The sequence below is a fragment of the Quercus lobata genome, chromosome 9, assembly GCF_001633185.2.
Source record: "Quercus lobata isolate SW786 chromosome 9, ValleyOak3.0 Primary Assembly, whole genome shotgun sequence".
In the NCBI taxonomy this organism is placed as follows: domain Eukaryota; kingdom Viridiplantae; phylum Streptophyta; class Magnoliopsida; order Fagales; family Fagaceae; genus Quercus; species Quercus lobata.
The window spans coordinates 24,738,527-24,760,808 of NC_044912.1; the positions used below are offsets into that span (position 1 = coordinate 24,738,527).

At 35.3% G+C, this 22,282-nt stretch overlaps 2 protein-coding genes and 1 non-coding gene across 10 annotated transcripts in view; all 3 read left to right on the top strand.

Annotated features, from left to right (window-relative positions):
- Nucleotides 1-913: 913 nt before the first annotated feature.
- Nucleotides 914-9,712, top strand: LOC115960215 (ADP-ribosylation factor 1-like 2). 2 transcript variants are annotated; one of them, XM_031078989.1, is made up of 7 exons: nucleotides 917-1,233; nucleotides 3,145-3,235; nucleotides 6,643-6,758; nucleotides 7,143-7,202; nucleotides 7,286-7,351; nucleotides 9,129-9,328; nucleotides 9,409-9,712. In XM_031078989.1, the coding sequence occupies exons 1-6, from the start codon at nucleotides 1,177-1,179 to the stop codon at nucleotides 9,318-9,320; spliced, it is 582 nt and encodes a 193-aa protein (XP_030934849.1). In that variant the 5' UTR covers nucleotides 917-1,176; the 3' UTR covers nucleotides 9,321-9,328; nucleotides 9,409-9,712. The 2 variants fall into 2 exon arrangements, with proteins under 2 accessions (XP_030934851.1, XP_030934849.1); XM_031078991.1 differs by having other exon boundaries at nucleotides 914-1,233; nucleotides 9,129-9,712.
- Nucleotides 9,713-11,056: 1,344 nt separating this feature from the next.
- Nucleotides 11,057-11,130, top strand: TRNAT-AGU. Its single transcript has one exon. It is a non-coding gene; the product is annotated as a tRNA-Thr (tRNA).
- A 120-nt stretch (nucleotides 11,131-11,250) lies between these two features.
- The window catches only part of LOC115960317 (probable GTP diphosphokinase RSH2, chloroplastic), a 29,188-nt gene continuing 18,156 nt past the window's right edge, over nucleotides 11,251-22,282 (top strand). For 2 of the 7 annotated variants that reach the window (XM_031079144.1, XM_031079148.1), the window contains exons 1-10: nucleotides 11,258-11,772; nucleotides 14,859-14,917; nucleotides 14,994-15,125; nucleotides 18,920-19,060; nucleotides 19,697-19,753; nucleotides 20,148-20,242; nucleotides 20,554-20,716; nucleotides 20,852-21,028; nucleotides 21,444-21,634; nucleotides 21,825-21,891. In XM_031079144.1, coding sequence (XP_030935004.1) covers nucleotides 11,454-11,772; nucleotides 14,859-14,917; nucleotides 14,994-15,125; nucleotides 18,920-19,060; nucleotides 19,697-19,753; nucleotides 20,148-20,242; nucleotides 20,554-20,716; nucleotides 20,852-21,028; nucleotides 21,444-21,634; nucleotides 21,825-21,891 — 1,401 coding nt within the window. In that variant the 5' untranslated portion in view covers nucleotides 11,258-11,453. Of the gene's footprint in view, nucleotides 11,773-14,858; nucleotides 14,918-14,989; nucleotides 15,126-18,919; nucleotides 19,061-19,696; nucleotides 19,754-20,147; nucleotides 20,243-20,553; nucleotides 20,717-20,851; nucleotides 21,029-21,443; nucleotides 21,635-21,824; nucleotides 21,892-22,282 lie in introns of all 7 variants that reach the window. The other 5 variants (XM_031079150.1, XM_031079145.1, XM_031079146.1 and 2 more) reach the window with 5 other exon arrangements.

Here is a 22,282-nt window from a genome sequence, read left to right on the forward strand (position 1 = left end):
CCACTTATAATATTCATAAGGAAAAAAACCATGCGAAACATGGGTCAAGAACTAATATCTCTAAATTCTAATATCTATTTTGTTTGTGTTTTTTAGTCCAAAACTAAAGGGTTTGATCCAAATAGAATAAAATTATATACTTTTTAACTTAAATTTAAAAAAAAAAAATGAAGAAGAATTTTTTAGTCCAAAAGTAAAAAGGTAATCTACAAAAAGAATCAATTTAAGTTCCAATTAGTCCAAAATAGACTGAATAGATAGAAATGGATTGAAGTGAATTAAATGAACCGAATTAGACCAAAGTAGACCAAAATGAACTAAAGTGAACTAAATGTACAAGATGGACCTAGTGGATTGAATTGGACCAAATAGACCAAAATGTTATAAGACACACCTCAGAAAGCACGTAGCAAGAATAAAGTTATGATACAACTTTTAGATATTATATAGATTGTTAAAAAATAAAATAAAAATGTGATTGTTGCTTAAGCTCTAATTTTGAGAAGTTCTTATATGGGCACACCCTTCACCACACACCTTGCAACAACTTGGTACTTAGTAAAAAGTAATTCAATCATGAATCTATTTAACAGATGCCCTTGGAACATTTGTTAATGAGTTATTTTGGGAAAATTTTGATACCATTTTCGTTGAAAATATAAAAACTTGTTAAAAAAATCAGTTTTTTTCCCCCTTAAATGTTTCTAAAAATATTTCATAAACTAATGTTTTTAAAAGGTCTTTTAATTTTTTCCTTCAATTATCACTTGACACGTGTAAGTTGTGATAAACTGTGTAGCAAAGTTTGTTTCCCTAAACTTTTTGAATTTTGAAGTTCTATTTATAATCATTCATAAATTATTGTGTTAAAAAAAAACATAAATTGCCAAAAAGTGAAGAGAATATTTTACTTTGTTTTTTGTTTTTTAAAATAAAATTTATAGTTTTAAAAATTTTCGCCATCAAAAGAGAACCCGGAAGGAAAGAAAGCAAACGCTACCTTTTTGCAACGGACCAAATCAACAAGATATTAGTTTTAGCTATAGAGCATAGCTCGTTGATCAAAATTACAATCCACCCACCCACCCCATTTCTTTTGGTTTTCTTTTCTGTGATCGACGAACTTTCCTTTTAGGTTTTGGCAGATTTTCCAAAGAGAAAGGATCAGAGGCATCGATGGGTCAAGCTTTTCGCAAGCTCTTCGATACTTTCTTCGGCAACTCCGAGATGCGGGTACACAAACTCACTCACTTTTTTTTTATAAACATTTAGGGCATGATGATCTTATGTGTATTAGAGCTCAATTTTTTGTTGATTATTGTTAGGGTTGTTTGTTTAAGAATAAGCTAGTGTTTGATTTTTGCTTAATTTTATGTGATTATTGTCATGTTAAGTATGTGATTTTTTCCCCCATATTTGGTTTTGGGGACAGTGTAATTATTGGGAAAGTTTTGACAATATCTTGGTTAATTAATATCTTTTGGTGTTTTATAGCTAAATTAATAGCTCTCAGTCTCTGCCCAATAATTGCAGACTAGAAGCATGCAACTGCTTTGCTTAGGCTTAGTAATGATATAGTAAATAGGAAGCACGGACACGGGTATGGGACACGAGCAATTTCTGAAAAATTATAACATGACAGGCGGGTACGACACCCGTATGACCACATGGGTATGGCAGGCCTAATGAATTGTCTATGCTTCCTAATAGTAATAAAACAAATATGGTAACAAATGGCTTAACGGTGAAAAATCAGAGTCTGTGAATTAATTAAAGCATCACATGGTGTATCATACCAAGCCTCAGTTTTTTAGAAAGCTGTGTGCTTACTACAACTGGGCAACGCCACTGAGCTATGAGGCTCTTCAGTCTTGGTGTTTGCCATACTAAGGTTGATGTCAGAAGAAGTTGATCAATGATAATGTATACTTTAGTTGGTAAATATTGAAGAATGTATATATATATGCTGTATAGTTGTAGAAATGATTAGAGGAGAAACTTATATGACTGAAGATTTAGTGACCTAACTGGTTAGGTACCCATATAGGTTGCCGTGGTGTTCTAGATCTTGTACCTGGTGCTAACTGTTTTTTAATTTGTGGGTCCCTCAGTTCTAATGTAGTGCATCCTCACGTTCTATCATAAATATCTAGGATGTAAGTTGAAATTTACTAGTTTTAATTTTCAGTCATATGGTTTTTGTGGCTCTTTTGAGTTTGCCAGTGAACAATTGTCATTCTTGAACATCTTTGCTTCCTTACTGAATAGCTTGTTACAAAATTGTGGAGATTATGACAATTTGAGCTATAGTACTACTACTATTTTGATTGGGGCTTTCCCCTCACCTTACACATTTATTGATACGTAACCGTAGCCTATTAATAATGGAAGCTGCTTGTTGTTTTTCTGTTTATTTATAAATGGTTATTTTGCTGATAAGATTAAACTCCATATGGTCAAAGCTACTACAAACCAGCAGAAAAATCTCATGTATAGTACAATATGGCTAGATATCATTGTTGAATTTGTTGCTCTTCCTGGAATTCTCCTTTGATGTAAATTTAAATTAAATTTTTGGCAACATATTGATGAAATGAGGATAATAATGATGATGATTAAATTAATTTTCTATCTTTATCAATTTAATGCTGACCTTGTTGATGTTGCCCATGTTATTGATTTTGTTTATAAGGGTGCAAATTTAACATTCTCTTTGGGAACATGGTGGGAGTTGTGATTTTGATGTTGCATTTAAAGCTGCATCTATCTTTCACCTTTTCCTTTTCTTTTCTTTATTCCATTTTTGTCACCTCTTCATGAGATTTTCAGTAGGAAACATGATGAAACTCAAATCACTCTCTCAATTCTTTGTATCCAGTTCTTCTGATTTCATTGCAGCTTATACTTTTTACCAAATATTTACTGGTAGCATTCTCTTTATGCCCTTGTTTATGCCATACCTGGGGTGTATTCTTTGTTAATTTTGTTCCCTTGTTAGGTGCTTCTATTATGAAATTTTTTGTTTTAGTATCTTCCTCCTATATGCCTGCCTTATAGTGATTATTCCATGATATGAACACAATTTATTATTAGCTTACTTGGAGCATCTTTTCTTATTTGTAATTTTTATTTGAGATGCCTTAGGTTGTGATGCTTGGACTGGATGCAGCTGGCAAAACAACTATACTGTACAAGCTACACATTGGAGAAGTTTTATCAACTGTTCCTACAATTGGTAAGTCACTATTCTGATAAAAACATTTAAAAAAATAAAAATAAATAAGTAATAAGATTTTATTGAGAGAGTGGAGGTACTTTATGCACCAAAAGTTTTGCTAGTACATCTGTCCGTACGACATTGATTTACCAAAGTGATACCTCTTTTAATTAGAATCTCCTGTGTCGAAATCTTTCACAAGACCTTTTGGTCTCCACTTTGATTGATGTTGGTTACCTCTATGTGGATTAATAGAGTAAAGGATGTAAAAAAAATATACGACTAACTCCAGTTTCCAATCGTTAAAACCATGGACAATTTTGATATTTCATAGGGAAGGCCTTCCTCCAACCGGCTGTTCAAAAGAATAATATAACGACGTTATGATGCATCTTTGTCAGTTGCAGTTGAGTACAAATCTATACATATCTTTCAGTGCATAATCATGTCACCACCCTGGCTATCTTGATAGAATCTAACCCTTGTACCATATCCAACCGCATAACTGATATAACTTGCAAATTTGTCCCATAAGGCCATAAATGCTCTTATACTCTTCCTTAAACTGCACCCACGAGAAGTTATAACATTCTCATCAATCCATTGGCCCCATGCATTCCCATTTTTGTACCAATCACCCTTCTCCAAAGATTATTTTCTTCCTCTCCATAATCCCACAACCATTTCCCCAATTATGCTTGATTGAAGCTGCCTAATTTTCTCACCTTCAATCCTTCATTCTTCAATGGAGTGTGCACAGTATTCCATTCCCCCAAATGAATCTTAACATATCTCCCAAAGGCAATTCCTTTGCAACTTCTCAATTCTATTTACTACATAAGTAGGAATGGTTAATAGTGACAAATAGTATGTTGGCAGGTAGGATAATGTACTGTTCAGAAGAGTTAATCTTTTTTTTGATAAGTAAAGGAAAATATATATTAAAGAAGAACACAGCCCCGTACATAGGAAATGTACTAGAAAGGCAAACACATCAAGAAACCAAATTACAATGATCAAACAAAACAGGAAGAGAAAAACAATAAAAAGATGGTATAACTAAACACCAACTGAGAAGAGTAAAAAAGAAAAAAGACTTAAACTCAAGAATGGACCGTTCGCGACCCTCAAAGCTTCTAGCATTCCGTTCCCGCCAGATACACCACAACAAACAGTGCGGCACCATCCTCCATATAACAATATTACGATGACGCCTGAAGCTACAAGACCAACAATCCAACAAATCCACTAACCTTTGCGGCATCACCCAACAAATACCAAACAAGCAAAAGACCATACTCCACATCTCATAAGCCAAAGGACAGTGAAGGAGGAGATGATCTACAGATTCCCCACACCTTTTGCACATAAAACACCACTCAAGGACAACAAAATGTCTTTTCCGAAGGTTATCAATAGTTAGAATCTTGCCTAAAGCTGCAGTCCAAGAGATAATCAAATCTTCTTCCATCCAGTCAATTCACACTCTACGTGTTGGGTCCAGCTGTAATATATGTTTTACATAAAGTAAGTTATGGTTTACCTTTTGGCGAGCAGTATAATTGTGTTTTATTTTGTTATTTTATTTATGTTCTTATCTATTAGTAGGTGGCAACTGAAGGTTGTTTTGCTCCTTTTCCAAGTTTGCCTAATAAAAAGACATGAAGTCTTCATTGTTTTTCATGAATGAGAATTTTATTTGAAAAAAAAATTATATGTAGTTCAAATAGACCAATCCAAGGAAATACAAGCAGCAACGTAGCTGGCTGCTGCAGACCATCTTCTCCAAGATACAAGATCCCTTTGGACTCACCTCTAGCTAGTAAAACCTATAGGCAACCTTTCTAAAGGATGCCTTCCTCATTTTTATTTGATCATCATGTGGCATTGCATTCCTCTGCAACCATAGGTGGTATGTAGAAGCTATCTGTATGGAACCTGCTTTAGCATAAAACTTTTTCATGGCAGCGGCACTATTCCATTCCCCACCTTTTTTTAAGCAGAGACCACCTTCTTGCTTTTGCACACATACTTTCCTAAGATACCATAGCTTTAGCAACATCTGTATCATTTCCCTTCCAAGGATATCTGTTAATTTTTGTTAAATCATTTTGATAACATTGATTGGAAGAATGAAGATATCTGTCCAGTATACTTGAGTCACAATTTGGTAGCAAAGGATGGGTGTTTAGCAGTCCAAGAGTTGATTATCTTCTCTATCAGTGGCTTGCAGTCTTGAGCAGTGAGTCTGCCTGAGATTAAAGAGACTCCCAGCTATCTAACTGGAAGCTTCCCCTCCTTAAATTGCAAAGCTGAAAGAATCTGCTCTTTCTTTACCTCACTTTTCCAAGCAAGAAGTGGTCTCACTTTTACTGGTATTATCTACTACACCTAATAATAGCTGAAACTCATCTAGTACCTTTATGTTCACTTGGATGGTAGGAATATCTGCTGTAGCAAAGATCATTAAGTCGTCTGAAAAACAGAGGTGATAGTGACATAACTGAATTCTAGCAAATTTAGGGTGCAATGTAAACTCCTTCCATTCCTTCACAGCTTTAGTCAGTATACTTGAAAATACCTCTACGGCTATGACAAATAAATATGGGGATAAAGGACCCCCTGCCTCAGCATCCTTTTTCCCTTAAAGTACCCAACCAAACCCACATTAAGAGCTATGTAGTATTGAGGAGTAGAGATGCATTCCTTAACCCAGGCATAAAACTGATCAGGGGTACCAATTTCTCTCAAACAATGCAGAAGAAAATTCCATCTCACAGAGTCATAAGCCTTGTTTATATCTACTTTGATGGTACATATAGTCTTTATCCCTATGGTAATTCTTAACCATTCCTGAGCTAGAAGCACATTCTCCCCAATATTTCTGTCTTGTATGAAAGCAAGACAAAGCTTTTTAATAAAACATTTTTGAGGAAGAAATTATGTGAGAATATTGCCATGAAAGCTTTCTTTTTCCATAATCTAGATTCTAGGACAATAATGCAGGAGTTATTTGAAGAAATGCATGAAAGTAAACATAAATAGATAAAAAAGGTACTTGTTTGATCTAATGCAATTAGATAAATTTTTTCACCTGAATAGAAACATGGTTTGCATTCATGAAGAAAAAAAGAAAGAAAGAAAGAGGTTAGAAATTTAAAAAATGCTAGGTTCCTTCGTAAGGGGAAAATCATGCTACGTTAATATTTTTTCTTCCATAAAATTTCAAGGGAGCTTCATATCTTTTTATTAAATGGAATCACTGTCTGCAAAAAGCTGACAGTTGGACATGGTCTATGTGGGTTTGTTATTGGTTTTCCATCTTGGAAATTATTTTGCTTGTCTTATATAATTTCTCAAACCTTTAATCAGTTTTTGCATTTAAAAAATCCTGTAGTTACTAGTATATTCCCGGTTTGTTGTAGGTTTCAATGTGGAGAAAGTTCAATATAAGAATGTGATATTCACTGTTTGGGATGTTGGAGGGCAAGAAAAATTGAGGCCACTCTGGAGGCATTACTTTAACAATACAGATGGGCTGGTGAGTAACTTCAATGGTATTCCTGGATTATGATTAGTTTCTAGAGGCATTACCCTTTTTTCCCCAAATTCATTTTGCACCAAGCAACAAAAAATACATATTTCCTTTTCATTTTAGTTCACAATTGCCTTAGTCTGTTTGGTTTCTTTACTTTGTTCCATTCAAGTTATTGGTCATTGCTTCTTAGTTATGCATTGAAGCTGAAGGCACATAGAATTATATAATTATCTTCTGATTCTTTTTTCTTTTGTGTTGGTGTGGTCTTGATAAAACTAGTTGTTTTTAATGTATTATTACTTAGCTAGAAATTTTTGTTGTTGTTATTGATCCTTACACACATATGAAAGGAAGTCATACATCCGTAAAAAAAATGTCTTTTTGCAGATCTATGTTGTTGATTCCTTAGATCGCGAGAGAATTGGAAAAGCAAAGGCAGAGTTTCAGGTTGTATATTCAGAAAGGTATAATAACTTGAATACAATCATGTGGGTAATGGATTCTCAGTTGACCTACTAATCTTCTTTCAGGCCATCATCAAGGATCCATTTATGCTCAACAGTGTTATCTTGGTGTTTGCCAATAAACAAGACATGGTAAGTTTCATTTGTTATATCTGATTTTCTTGAACCTAAATGATAGAAGAATTATGTATTATCATTTACACATAAAGTAGGATACTTTTATGTCAATCATAGGAAAAATATATGTTGAAAGTTTTATTTTACTTCGACTCCTAGACATAAAGCAAATCTCCCCACCTAGTGATACATTTGAGATGGACAAAGATTGGAAAGTGGCCTGAAAGTCTAAATAGAATGTGGTTCTTTTGGAACAGCTGGTTTGATAAACATAAGCAGAAAAGTGTAGCATTGCATCAAATCTTTTACTTTCTTTTTGGACTGTGTAGACTTATCTATGTCAATATTTGAGACATTATTTTATTCTCTTTTACAGTAAAATTATATTTTTTCCTCTTTTATATCTATGTTTACTAAAAACCTTCTTAGTTTGACTGCATAATTGAACAGTAGGAATTTTCTTCAGATCATTTGTAAAACTAAAGCAACTGTTGACTGGGCTGGAGTGCCTGCAGAGTTGCTGTTGGGTTCAGCAGCTCATGTGTGGTTGACTGCCTTGTAGCACTGCACTCTGTCACCTTTTAAGTCTACGTTGCAGTATATTGGTTTGACTTTCTATGGATTATGGACTGGGGTTGAGCATATTGGGCAATCCTGTTTGATCCTAGCAAATCATCTTTAAAATCTTCAGAGAGATGTGGACCTTAGACATTATCGATTTGAGATCAGGAGTAGAATTTCTATGTGCACAAAATGTCTCTCTCTCTCTCTAAGTAATCCTTTTGACTAGTGAAAAGGCACAGTGTAAGATGTACAGGTTGTCATCTAAGTTGGCAAGGTTTCCGAAGATTATAAGTATTATGACTAGGTTTTGTAGTTAGTATTGTTGATGCCTTAACAGGATACAAAGTTGGATTTTCAGGGTTGGCTTGAATCACAACAGCATATTAGAAATGGAATGTGTACAGAAATATATGCTAGCTTAACATACATAAAAACCCAAGGTAATTTTTATTGGTCTGTGTCTAAAACTTTGAAATTGAGTCAAAGCTTGGTACTCTAAATAGAATTTTTTGTTGAATTTTTCTTCTTATGTTTAAGATAAATTTAAATTGCTTTTTTTTCTTATAAATATCAATTAGGATCTCAAACTGTTGACTTCTTGTGTACTGGAGACTGGAGAGGTCTGCCAAAATAGAATCTTTGCCTCCAAACCTGCTTTCTGTGAATCCATATATTGCAATATTTTCTAAACCAATAGTTTTCTTCCAAAAAAGGAGTTCTGTCACATATCTTGGTTTCTATTTACTTAAAACATTCATGGGCTTCTAACTGAGTTCAAAACTAAACAAAACCTGTTGCCAAAAAAATCCAACAAGGGGAGGTGTAAAATGAGAATGCTGTTAATGCACGAGTTAAAACTGGTTTTCCTGGTCATTTTATCTGTACCGATCTTGTTCACTTGTCTTATCATGTCTTAACCTGTTGTAATTTTTTTCTTTTTCAATTTAGTTGTCAGATTTGGCTGTACATTTTTAGTTTGTGAATAAACTCGAGGAACATTTGGTGGTTGTTTAAGCCTTCATTCTTCAATAACTTCACACAAGTAATATAGTGCAGGCCACTAAAAAATCATTGGAAGAAGTATGTTTAATATTTCCCTAGCAGGAGATGTTCTCCTAACCTTATCTGCAGAAGTATTGATCTTTGACTAGCGCACACTTTTTTGCATATAGTAGTCCAATGGAACGATATAATTACTTGATACTGTTTTTCTCCTTCTCCTGTTCAGAAAGGAGCAATGACACCAATGGAAGTATGTGAAGGACTTGGTCTGTTTGATCTCAAGAACAGAAAATGGCATATACAAGGGACTTGTGCCCTTAGGGGAGATGGCCTTTATGAAGGCTTGGACTGGCTAGCTGGAACTCTCAAGGAAATGAAAGCTGCTGGATACTCTTCAGTTGGCACCTCATCTTTCTAATTGTCCAGGTTGAAACTCTCTACCTACTTGCATCAAAAGGAGGGCAAGCCATCCATTCCATTTTATTTCTCATCCACTTTTTCTGCAGGGTTGTAAGTGGCCTTGGTTCTGTCAATTGATAAAGCTGACAAGTCAGCCATTTGGACATCAGAAGATCCTGACTTGTATAAATTTTTGGGCTGTTCTAAAGCTGATGAAGTTTAGTAGGTGCTTATTATCAGGCCTTGACACTGAAACATGTGATTTCCTCCAATGTATATTGCAGACGCAGGCCCTGCCTTTGATAAATATAATTCCAATCTGGGGATCTATGTATGCTTTGAATTGTCTCCTGGAATACTGTTTGCATATATTCTAAATACTATATAGAAGGTTAATGACATTTCTCTCTCTATCTCTCTCTCTCTCTCTCTCTCACACACACACACAGAGGAATGCTTTGTGCTATACATGCACTGAATGATTTATGGGAGATGAACAATGCGAGATTGAATTGGTGTGAATTTCTAAAGCAAAAGCTCAAATCTTAATGGTTTAGGGAAGCTGCCAGGGATACGAGAAATTATACAGACCTCTGGTGGACCATATCACTTATTCACCATTCTCACTAAAAGACTCCCACTTGTTTAAAATTATTGAGTCAGTAATCAGTTTTTGTTTAAAAAAAATTTCTAACTCAGCAATTTTAAACAGGTAAGAGTCTTTTAGTGGAATAGTGTACTACAACATTTATCCACAGTGAGAACCTTATAATTTCTCCAGGGATACTATCATGAACTTGGTATGTGGTTCCTGGGGATTATGCATGAGGATACTCAGCAAAGATTTCCATCTAGAGAATTTTAGTGCTGGCATAGTTGAACATTTTCATTTGATATAGGAGAGTGCAAGCTTTCACCTATAATTGATTGGCGTGAGTTTTCACCGTCAACGTCTTGGAAACTGGGTGTCGAAATAGACTATTTAGAGCTAAATCTCTTCTTGCGGATGACATTGCCACTTTGCCAGCACCCAAAAATTAAGTTCATATTGTATCACTTTTTTATGCAGCTTTTGTGACGTCTATTTAATTGCTAGAAGGAAAACTCTCTCTCGCTCTCTCGTGGCTATTGCAATAGCCATTTACTTTGTCATTCATAAATGTGAATATTCATTTTGAATTTCGTAAGTGTAAAATGGCAAAAGAGATACATCTCTTTCCCAAGCCTCCATGACAGCAGAAGGAAGACAAACAGTTACAAAAATAAGAGATATTTGAGTACAAAACAAACCTGATTGTGGTACAAAGTTATCATCTCTTTTGTTGAATTAGCCAAGACTAATGCATCACTTGACTGTGGTAGAATCTCCCAACACTCCTCCAAATTGTTATTTAAGGCATCAACAAAGATCTTAGAATTGCCCTCAACAATTATATTTTAGAACTTTTTATCTCTAGCCAGTTGCAAAACCCAACTGTGGCAAAAGCTTCAGCAAAAATAGGAATACACGCTATTATACTTCTAGCACACACCTTTACAATATCTTCATTTTCATCTCGATCTCGAGCTACAGACAAACCATTATAGTATAATGGTTGTACTAGTTTTTAGTCTTTCGTTCAAAATTATCTCTTTCATGTTCATTAATTTTGTTGACTCTTTCATTCTCAATAATTTTGTTAAAGCTTGGCCATGTGTAATTTAACATACGTCCACCCGTATTTGAAAATAAATTCAAAATAGAACGGCAAGCAAGCTCTCGTAGCTCAGTTGGTTAGAGCACCCGTTTAGTAAGCGGGAGGTCTTGAGTTCGACTCTCAACGAGAGCACACACATCTTTTCCTATGATCAGATTTTTTTTGTTGTTGTCATCTTTCTATTGTAACCGTTACCGTAAAATACTCAAAAACTGTCACACACACACACACACACACACACACACACTCTCTCTCACTCTCACTCTCTCTCACAGTCCCACACAGTTATTCAACTAACTCTAATAACCATTAGTAGATTCCCCTACCCGTTCATTTCCCAACCACATATTCACACACTCTCTCTCTCTCTTTGATTTTATAAAGCATACAGAAAATGTGAACACAAAAACAAGTAACCACCACCAGAAAAGAAAAAAGCGCGCACACACACAATAATGTCCCTCTTAGCACACAAGACTCCTCCTTCATTCCTCCACACTCTCCACCACCGTTTCCGCAACTCCCATAAATACCACCACCGCCGCACCAGCATCTACTCTTACCGATTTCCCCCCGCTCTCACCGTCTCCTCCTCCCTCTTCGCCTCCGCCAATGCCATCGTCGCCGCCTCCGGTTCCTCCGGCTCCGCCGTCCACGGCGCCGTCACTTCCGCCATCACTCAAGTCGCTGTCACCGCCGTCGCTATCGCTTCTGGTGCTTGTCTCTCCACCAAGGTCGATTTCTTGTGGCCCAAGCTTGAGGAGGAACAGCCAGGTCTGCTCTCTCTAAAACACTTTTTTTTTTGTTTGTTTTTGGATTTGGATGTTTGAGTTCTCAAATAGATTAGAATCGATTACAAAAGTTGCTTTTCGTTTTTTTTAATTAGCGCGAAACTTTATGATGCGAATTCGGTGCTAAAAGTAGCTTCTAGAAGCACTTTTTTTGCTTTTGTTTTTGGATTTGGATGTTTCAAAAAGTTGCTTTCCGAAACCAAATACTGCTATTTTTTTTTTTAATTGTATAGGTGAATATATAAGTTGACTATGAATTTCTCAGAGTAGAAAATAATAATATAGAGTATTTTCTGATTAAGGCGTTACACAAATCTGTTAGAAATGACTAATGTAACTGTTTTCGAAAGCGGAATCAGTGGACGATAAGGTTACTTTCTGTTAAACTAAGGCTCATATCAATTACCTCCTTTTTTCTTTTCTTTTTTCAATTTAGATGTAGTACATTATTTGACAGATGCTAATGAAGCTTTTGACTGGGATCAATTTACTGTGGAGGAGCAATCAATATGGTTCACTTGTTGTAAGATAAATTGCTTTTTGAAAACAAAATCTTGTTTCAAACTTTCGATGAATGGTTTCATGTAGTTATGTTTTGTAAAAAAAATTAACGTTTGAGTCGAAGTTTGATACTAGGTTGCTTTCAGTAAGACAATTTTGAATTAATTGTCAACAGCATTTGTGGGTATTTGATTGCTAAGAACATGTTGGTGCAGAATAATGAAATGAAAAGTTTGTTTTTTTGAGTGATTCTTGTACAACTATATATGGAGCTGGTTGATTTAAACTTTGCATACGAAAGAAGAACAATAGAACAGGAAAATACTCTACTATATGTTTTTCACTTCCTGCATTTTTGTAGAAGCTGTGTTTTGGTTATGCTTTTGTAATATGTTTTAGAACAAACTTGTGTCTGAGCATAGCTTAGTGCTCCATTTGGTTGCTGAGGGAACTTATAATGAAATGAAAACAAAAGAAGATTTTTAATTATGTGATTTATGTTGTTTCCTTTCCTGAAAACAAGAATATGTTTCAACTAAGGATGATTCCTAATTCTTTTTTTCCTCAAACAAATTAAAAAATTAAAAAGAAAGAAAGAATTTTAATAGATCAAAAAATTGTAAAAAAAGAGGAAATAGGATTACTGGCTAAAGCAGCCATCGTATCAGACGATGAAAAAGAGCGAGACAGACAGACAGAATGACAGAGACAGAGAGAGATTAATGCATCCAAGGAGAGGTTAACACTGCTGAAGTTTTGATTATGCTTCTCTCCATATGATTTACATAATGCATAGTGGGACCACATAACAGAGCTATTTTTGTCACATTCAAATATCCCTTCCCAATAAAAATAGCTCATTGACAACCCCCTTTGCCCTCATCCATTGAACCTCAAATAAAATACCTACTAATGACTACAACTCTTTTGCAACCAAACCGTGTAACAAATGATCCGCTCACTCTTCACTAGATTTATAGATGAAACACCAATTAACAATAGTGTTCTCCCCAAATGAGAGGACTGGTTTAGACCCCAAATTAATTATGTAGTGGACTTATCAATTTATTGCTGATTAATCAATTATGTGATCTCAGTTAGCACAATTTAAATCACAACCGCAACGAATACAAAATCTGTAAATAAAGTGATAAAGCATCAAGAACACACAGATTTGGTAATGAATTGGAAAATCGATGGAGAATATCTCCAAAGAAAAAGCTACTACAGGAGTGACACACTGCAAATAAGGCAATGCATTATAAAAGGAGTTTACAATCTAGATCAAAAACCCTTATTTCCTAGACTATACAATCGCAATAGATGAATGTCTGAACTTCTTATTCATGAATTCCTTCAGGAACAACCCAACCATGTTAATGATCATAACCTCTGACTCCAAGGCACCTCCTCGAAGAGTTGATACTGTAGTGAACTTCACTGGGTTGTGGTTTCAAGCTCTATGATCACACGTATACACACACTCGATAAGAATATGGTTTCTGTACTCACGGGTTCGCCAGGATGGAGGCATCTGATTTCCCTGTGTGTAGTACACTAGCGACACAAAGTCGAGTATAACAAGCCTTTATATAGGTGTCGCAAGTAAGGTTTAGAGAAACAAGTCATTGACTTCAGAATTAAAACACATCATTGTGTTCTTGATTTTCAATCAATTGATTATCGATTGAATTCTTTCTTTGAGAAACCTTTTTTGTTTGTTTGTTTTGGATTTGGATGTTTTAGTTCTCAAACAGATTAGAAGAAATTACAAAAGTTGCTTTCTGAAACCATATACTACTCTCTTTATTTATTTTTTATTTTTTTATTTTTTAATACTGAATGGTAATACAAGTAGACTTCGAATTTCTCAGATGTTGTAGTTCTCATGGCCGAAGTATTAATATTTTTTTATTAAGGCGTTAGACAAAAGTGTTAAAAATGACCATTTTTGTTTAAGTGAAACTGTTTTTGGAAGTGGAATTGGTGGTTGGTAAAAGCTACTTGATGGTAAACTAAGCTCATATAAATTACATCTTGTTTTCAATTTAGGTGTTAGCTGTAGTACATTTTTTTCTATTGATGATGCAGCCAATAGCTTGAAACTTTGCTTTTTGACTGGGATCAATTTAATATGGAGGAGCAGTCTGATGTAGAGCAAATTGGGGAATTTGTCTACATGTGGGTGTGGTTGTGCCATTGTGGTGGGTTTAGGTATAAGATTTGTGGATTTTGGATTTAGAAACCCTTGAGAAGGGCTAAGGTTCAAAGCAGAAAATATTTTAATTATGGTTGAAAAGAAAAGAAAAAGACAGAAATGTGTATATATATATATATATATGAAAATGTGAAACAGCATAGTGAATAATACTTGTGAACCTTTTAAAATATTTTTTCTTTTAAAAAAAATGCTTATTATCCTTTAATAATAATTAAAAAAAAAACTACCTCATGTCTCTTACAGGTGTTGCTCTTGAAAATGTTGACTTATGAATTTTTTACTTGTGGATTCATTTTCTTCTCTATTTTTATATTAAATAAAATATTCATTGTATCATTGTGCTGCAGGTTCTTTTATACTGGAGGGAGTAGATGTAACTGGGTGTCCTATATTTTGTGATGCAAAGGTTTACCATCTTTACTTGAATCATGAATTCCATACAGTCATTTGCTGCCACTAAAACACTCAATCTGTGAAGGCAGGTGCAAAAGGCTATTGCATTTGCCAAAAAAGCTCACCATGGACAATTACGGAAGACAGGAGATCCTTATTTAACTCATTGTATTCATACTGGAAGAATCTTGGCAATGTTGGTTCCATCAAGTGGCAAACGAGTATGCAAAACTCTTTCTACTTATTATGATTTAAGTTTTTTGCATTTACATTTTTTATTCATTTAGTCTTGCAATAATCATCACTTACTCTCTTTTTCAAAAATGTAAGAAGACATCCTTTCTATGTTTGCAAAATGTTCTGTGATAAATTTTAATGGTGAAGAACATTGCAAAATTTTCTATATTGTTGAAAAGACATGTATTAACTTATCACTCTTGACTGATTTTAGAACAAGTAAGTTGCATCAAAAGATGTTGGAGGTGCAACCCAAGTATGCAAGAAGTATACAATAAAGAACAACCTCAAGCAAAAGGTAGAAGAAGGCACAATAGGAAAAGAAAATTAAACTGAGGAAACACTAAATGCGGATGTGGCAAATCTCACTCTTCACCATTGTGATCCATGCATGACTTTCCATTCTGAATTTTTGATTTTGTGTGTGTGTGTGTGTGTGTGTGTGTAGGGACATGCAGTTTTTTAAGTTTTCTAGTTTATTCATGTTGATAAAGGACAACATGAACTTGACATGATTGACCAAATTGATGGGAAAAATCTTAAATGAATAGTCTGGAAATACAGCAGTGTTGGTTTGGGAAACCTGCCAATGCAAGACTTCATGGCCATTCTTTGTTTTTCTCCCCCGGCTCCTGATTTAATTTGAAAAGGATTAGTACTAGTTTTGGGTGATAGATCCTCCAGCACCAAATGGTTTATCTAAACATGTGTCTCATTTATTGCTTAGGTACACAAGGCATACATATAAAGATTATAAACAGCAACAGATGGAAGCATTCATTGCCTACTTTTTTGATTATCAGTATATGGTTCTTATTTCTTAACATGCCCTATCAATAATGGACCTCTAGTACAATATGCAGTAACATAATTTTTTTTTTGATAAGTAAGAATGTTATATATACGAATGGCTACTCTATGCATAAAAAACATAGAGCAAACCCAGAAAGTACAAGGAGAAAACAACGAAAAAGCAAAAAAGAAAACCAAACCACAAATTAATTACAAAGAGAGAGAGAGATAATGAAAGAAGGGAGAGAATCACTAGTCGTGAGTCCCCAAGCCCGAGACCAATCAAAAAGAGTCCCACTGAAAGAAGCCAGCATCTGATCACCGGAGCTAATCAAATCCTCAAAAGTCCGCCGATTCCGTTCCTTCCAAATACACCAAAAGATGCACAACGGAACTAAATTCCATATCTGAGACGAGTGTTTCCCCAACCAATTCCACCAGCCAAAAAGCAAGTCTGGGATCGAACTAGGTACAACCCAAGACAAGCCAAAAGTTATAAAGACAAAGCTCCATAATCGATAAGCCATCTCACAATGAAGAAGTAAATGATCTACCGACTCTCCACAATGTCTACACATAATGCACCAGTCTACAAAATGCACCAGTCTCCTCAATCTTAGGTTATCACCCGTTAGGATCTTATTCCAAGCTACACACCAAACAAAAAAGGAAACTCGCCTAGGGGCCTTTACTTTCCAAATAGCTTTCCACGGAAAAACAATTGAAGGAGAATTCCTTAATTTGTTATAATATGACCGGATATCAAAATCCCCATTAACCTTCAACTTCCACCTCATCCGGTCTCCCACATCCATAGGAGGAGTATTAGCTCCCAACATACAAAGAAAATGTAGCCCTTCCTCCATCTCCCAATCATTAAATTCTCGAGTAAAACGAACATCCCAAGTTCGTCTATCCTCCTCCCCTTGCCTTGACAAGGAGGCTTCAACAGATATCTCCTTATCAATAGCAATACCATACAACCTTGGGAAGGCCAAGTGAAAAGGTTGACCCCCACACCACCCATCCTGCCAAAACCTCACTCTATTCCCCAACCCAACAACAAATTGACAGTTCTTACTAAAATCCTCCCAACCCATGCGAATGCCTCTCCACAAACCACACCCATGAACTCCCCTACCCAGTTTTGAGGTCCACCCCCCCCACTCTTCCCCATTTTTTGAAGCCACCACCCTCCTCCATAGCCGATCCTCTTCCTTCCCAAACCGCCACAACCATTTCCCCAATAAGGCCTTATTGAAAGTAGTAAGTTTCCTTATCCCCAAGTCACCATTAGCTATAGGCGCACAAACTTTGTCCCATCCTACCAGATGAGTTCTGCTACCACCCCAAAGAAAATCCCTTTGTAGTTTTTCAATTCTATTAGCCACATGAGTAGGAATTGTGAAAAGCGATAGAAAATAGGTAGGAAGACTAGATAATGTACTCTTGAGTAACATCAACCGACCCCCCTTAGACAAATACAGCTTCTTCCACCCAGCTAATCTCCGCTCAAATTTTTCCAGAATAGGATTCCAAATTGAAGGGGAATTATGTGAAGCCCCTAAAGGCATGCCAAGATAAGTCATAGGTAACTTACCGACTTTACAACCCAAAATTTCAGCAAGGGCATGCACATCATCAACCACCCCTATTGGAACCATTTCACTCTTATGCACATTAACCTTCAAACCTATTACCGCCTGCAAACTAAGTAACAACAATCGAATATGAAGGATTTGCTCCACATCCGCATCACAAAATAGGATAGTATCGTCTGCAAACAGTAGATGTGTAACACATTCCCCACCACCCCTCCTACCTTCAACTTTAAAGCCACGAATCAAACCGGCTTCCTCCACTCTTCTCAACATCCTACTAAACACCTCCATCATAATCAAAAACAGCATAGGAGATAGCGGATCCCCTTGTCTTAAACCTCTTGAACTACCAAAGAAATCAGCTGGAGACCCGTTAATCAAAACAGAGAACTGAACTGTGGATATACAAGTACGGATCCATTTACACCACTTCACTCCAAAGCCCATTCTATGCAACAAATTCAACAAAGTCTCCCAATTCACATGATCGTAGGCTTTCTCAATATCAAGTTTACAAATGACTCTAGGAACCCTACTCTTCTCTCGACTATCCACACACTCATTGGCAATAAGAACCGAATCAAGAATTTGTCTCCCACCCACAAAGCTATTCTGAGACTCAGAGATCAACTGATCTAATACCACTCTCAATCGATTTGCCAAAACCTTAGACAAGATTTTATACACACTCCCCACCAAGCTAATAGGTCGGAAATCTCTAACATGCAAACAATTTTATTTTAATTTAATTTTATATAATTTTAGATGTCAATTTGATTTTACTATTAGTCCATTGAAATTTATTTTAAGTATTATTACCTAAATAGGCTATTAGTATTTTATTTAATTTCCTAGAGTAAAGGTTATTTTCGTATACAAGCAACACTAGGTATTGATTCCTAGGTTTATCATTTTTCAGTTTGTTTTTTCTGTAAAAACTTTTTGATAGTATTTTGTGCTGCATTAATAATACTTCTCAATTTCAAGTTCACTGGTGCTTGAAAATGATTTTCTGAGATTCACAGTACTCAATATATTTTATTTTTCTTCCTTTTCCTCTTTATTTGATCCTTTCTCTTTGATTGTATATCCTTTAATATGCCTGTGTTGATAATTTTGTTATGAAACCTTTGGGGCAAAATATACATGGGTAATTACTTAACAAACACCCCCCCCCCCCCAAGCCGGCGGCGGGTGCGTTGGCAATTATGAAATTAATGACCAATTTTAATATAAAGCAATATGACTAAACATTACTGGAAATATTTACGGTCTGTTTATGATACCGCTGCATGTGTTAATCGTAGTTTATGAAAAGCTTTCATTGTTCAAAAGCACATGGCATCCCATCGATTCCTTCATTAAGATTATAAAATCTGCCGCAGGCTGTTGATACAGTTGTGGCTGGGATTCTTCATGATGTGATTGATGATACATGCGAAAGTTTGCACAGTATAGAAGGAGAGTTTGGTGATGATGTAGCTAAGTTGGTAGCTGGTGTTTCCAGGTTAAGTCATATAAATCAGGTATTGTATTATAAACAAATTGTTACAATAATACCCATTTTTTTTGGTTTCAACTTTTAAGGGCAAAGGTTCATGTGGCAGATTAGGTCTTTTCACCTGTTGATTTAGGAAGTTTCAGAAGTTTTATTACATTTTTTGAAATGGTTTTCATTTATGAAATTGGAAACAATGGAAACTTGTCTAATCATGTCATTTTCAGGTTTTTTTCCTTTTGAGCAACTGAGACAAAAGTGCGAGAAATAACTTTTGTCACTTTTAGAAGATGGTTTGTTAATTAGAAATTTTATTATAACATAATCTAGAATTCTCTCTGTGCAGGGGTGTTTTCACTTCAATTTTATGTAGTTGAATTTCAATTATGCAATTTTTTTTTTTCAATTTCTCGTATAATATTTGGTTCTACCTTAGTACGAGTAATGTCCTACTGCATTGAGGTCATGTTCCAAAGTCTTTTTTATTATTTATTAGGAGGCATTGCATTTAAATCTATGAGTTCTGATGGTTTCCTTATATAGTGTTTATCACAAACTTGCAATGACCTGATTTTGGCTTTTGCAAGATTCTAATATTTTTGTTTTTCTCATCTCCTTTCCTGCAGTGTTCTTCATGTTGACATATTTATACATATTTTTGCAGCTTTTACGGAGAAACCGCAGGATAAATGTTAACCCAGACACCCTTGGTCCTGAAGAGGTATAAAATTTAATTTGCTAAACTGTAAAAGCAATAAGCCATTCTATGTAAGTTTGTTTTGAAATTTTATCAATATACTTGAATCACAAGTGACCTTAGGTCTAATATATGAGAACAATCACATTGATACAAACATAGATTGGAAATGATCTCATATCCTGATTTAGTACTGATTCTTATATATGCCTATTGCTTGTAGAAGCTTGTGTTGAGACCCATGGGTGTGCATTGGTGTACCTTAGCTACTGAAAAGATTTGGATGCTTTTTATTTGTATTAGATGCTACTAACCGTAGCATTGTAATTTAACCTAATGAGTTCTTGTTCTAAGAGAAGCACCATATTTTAGCTGTTGCAGTTTTCTGATTCTCATGTTTTAACTTTCCATTTAATAGGCTAATAATTTACGAGTTATGCTATTGGGCATGGTTGATGATCCACGTGTAGTGCTCATCAAGCTTGCAGATCGTCTTCACAACATGAGAACCATGTATTGACTCTCTACTTCTGTTAATATTATCAGTTTATGCCTTTTAACAGTGACTATGTTGTGTTAATTTTCTTTTGAATTGATTCCTCAATAGCAAACACCACTTTTTCCCTTGTATTTTTTTTTTTTTAACTAAAAAATCTTTTTGCTTTCTTTATAATGATTTGTCATGAAAGCTTGCCCTGGGCCTTTTCTTACTGGTCTGAATAAATTATGAATATATGGAAACTGTGGATCCTGTGAGGCCTAAAATAATGAAATTGTATGGCTGACCTGACCTTAATCTATGCTTTAAAATTTCACCATTCAAGCAAACTTCTAGATGGTGATTTATTTTACAGTTACGTCCTGCCGCTGCCAAAGGCTCAAGCTGTTGCTAAAGAGACCTTAGTTATATGGTGCTCACTTGCTTCCAGATTGGGTCTGTGGGCATTGAAAGCTGAAATGGAAGATCTGTGCTTTGCTGTTCTTCAGGTTTGATCATAATCTTTCTGTCTATCATGTATCATAATGATATCCATGGTGCTCAACTGTTCATGCCCTTATTATTTGGTATGTAGTTTTGATTCTTTAGTTATATGTCTCAATGTCCTGCACTCATATGTGCAGCCTCAAGTTTTTCGTAAAATGCGAGCTGATCTAGCTTCCCTGTGGAGCACTAGCAGCAGAGCAGGAAACCCAAGACGAATATCTGCAAGAGCCAGCTTGCTACCATTGGATGAAAAAAACATAGCTTCTGAGGATAAAGGGTCCATGGCAATTGATGAGGACATCACAAGCATGAAGGTAAGAGTCAAGAGTATGAGATTTAAAATAAAAATTATGTTTCTTTTATATGTTTACTATATCCCTAGAAATAGTATATGGGATAATCGCCTTACGCAGCGTCCCTTCTTATGCCTCTTTCTTACATTTTTCTTGACCTTCTTGAATTTTAGATTGTAACTTCTATGTTAAACTTTTGGACACTCCCCTGTTGTAATATATGGTCTAGATATTATTTAAAATTGTAATTTTAGCACTTGTGATGGTATATATGTAAGTTGCTTATTATTTAAGGAGGTATCTGGAATGACCATTTATATTGACTTTCAGAGGCAGACACGAACCAGGGCAATGTGTGCTAGCTCTGAAAGAATTAGAAGTTGGAATTTAGTCGCTTTGTTCTTAGTCATTTAAGTTGAATATTCTTTACTTACAGGATCTTTTGGAAGCTGTGGTTCCTTTTGATATCTTGCTAGATCGGAGAAAAAGGACTAAATTTCTTAATAGTCTTAGAAGCACTCTGGAGACACACTCAAAACCCAAGGTTTTGCACGATGCTGGAATCGCTTTAGCATCTCTGGTGGTTTGTGAGGAAGCACTTGAGCGGGAGTTAATTATATCAACTTCGTATGTTCTGCTTCTCACACTATCATTTGCTGCTTGTGCTTCCTGAATATGATCTAAAAGATGTTATTATATTTATTAGTTTATTTATGCATAAATCTCATTTGGTGTATGTACCATGTGGGAATCACCATTGTTACTTTGTCCACAGCTAAAGGGTTTTTGTTTTTGTTTTAATTTTTTCCCCTTGTAGTTATGTTCCGGGTATGGAGGTAACCTTATCTAGCCGACTAAAAAGCTTGTATGGTATTTACAGCAAGGTATGTATGAGTCTACTTTTTACCAATTCTGTTAGGCAAGTGTGCTTTAACTTAGTAAACTATTATGAAACGAGATATGATATATTATTGGAAGAGTTAATCATGTTCATAATATTTTACTTAAATGCTTTGCTTCAATGTAGTTCAAAACCTAGAACATAGTTGGGTTTTCTTCTGTAATCCATCATGGTGCTAGGAATCTCAAGGTTGTTTTAAGATGCCTGTGCTCAGTGTGCTGTAGAGTTTTTTAAATGGAAAGGAATTTTCATAGAGGAGGAAGGAATAAGTTGCTACTCTTTCATACAGTTGAGTATGAACTTGGGAGTCTATTTTGAGATACAAAATGAGAAAGAATGTGAACCTTGCCATTAAATGCCTTTATCATATGTTT

What these genes read in the sequence shown, in the direction of transcription:
- LOC115960215 (XM_031078991.1), top strand. Translation starts at nt 1,177, where the DNA reads ATGGGTCAAGCTTTTCGCAAGCTCTTCGATACTTTCTTCGGCAACTCC. An exon ending in TCGGCAACTCCGAGATGCGG is followed by an intron (nt 1,234 to 3,144) that starts GTACACAAACTC and finishes GAGATGCCTTAG; the next exon opens with GTTGTGATGCTTGGACTGGA. An exon ending in ATCAACTGTTCCTACAATTG is followed by an intron (nt 3,236 to 6,642) that starts GTAAGTCACTAT and finishes GGTTTGTTGTAG; the next exon opens with GTTTCAATGTGGAGAAAGTT.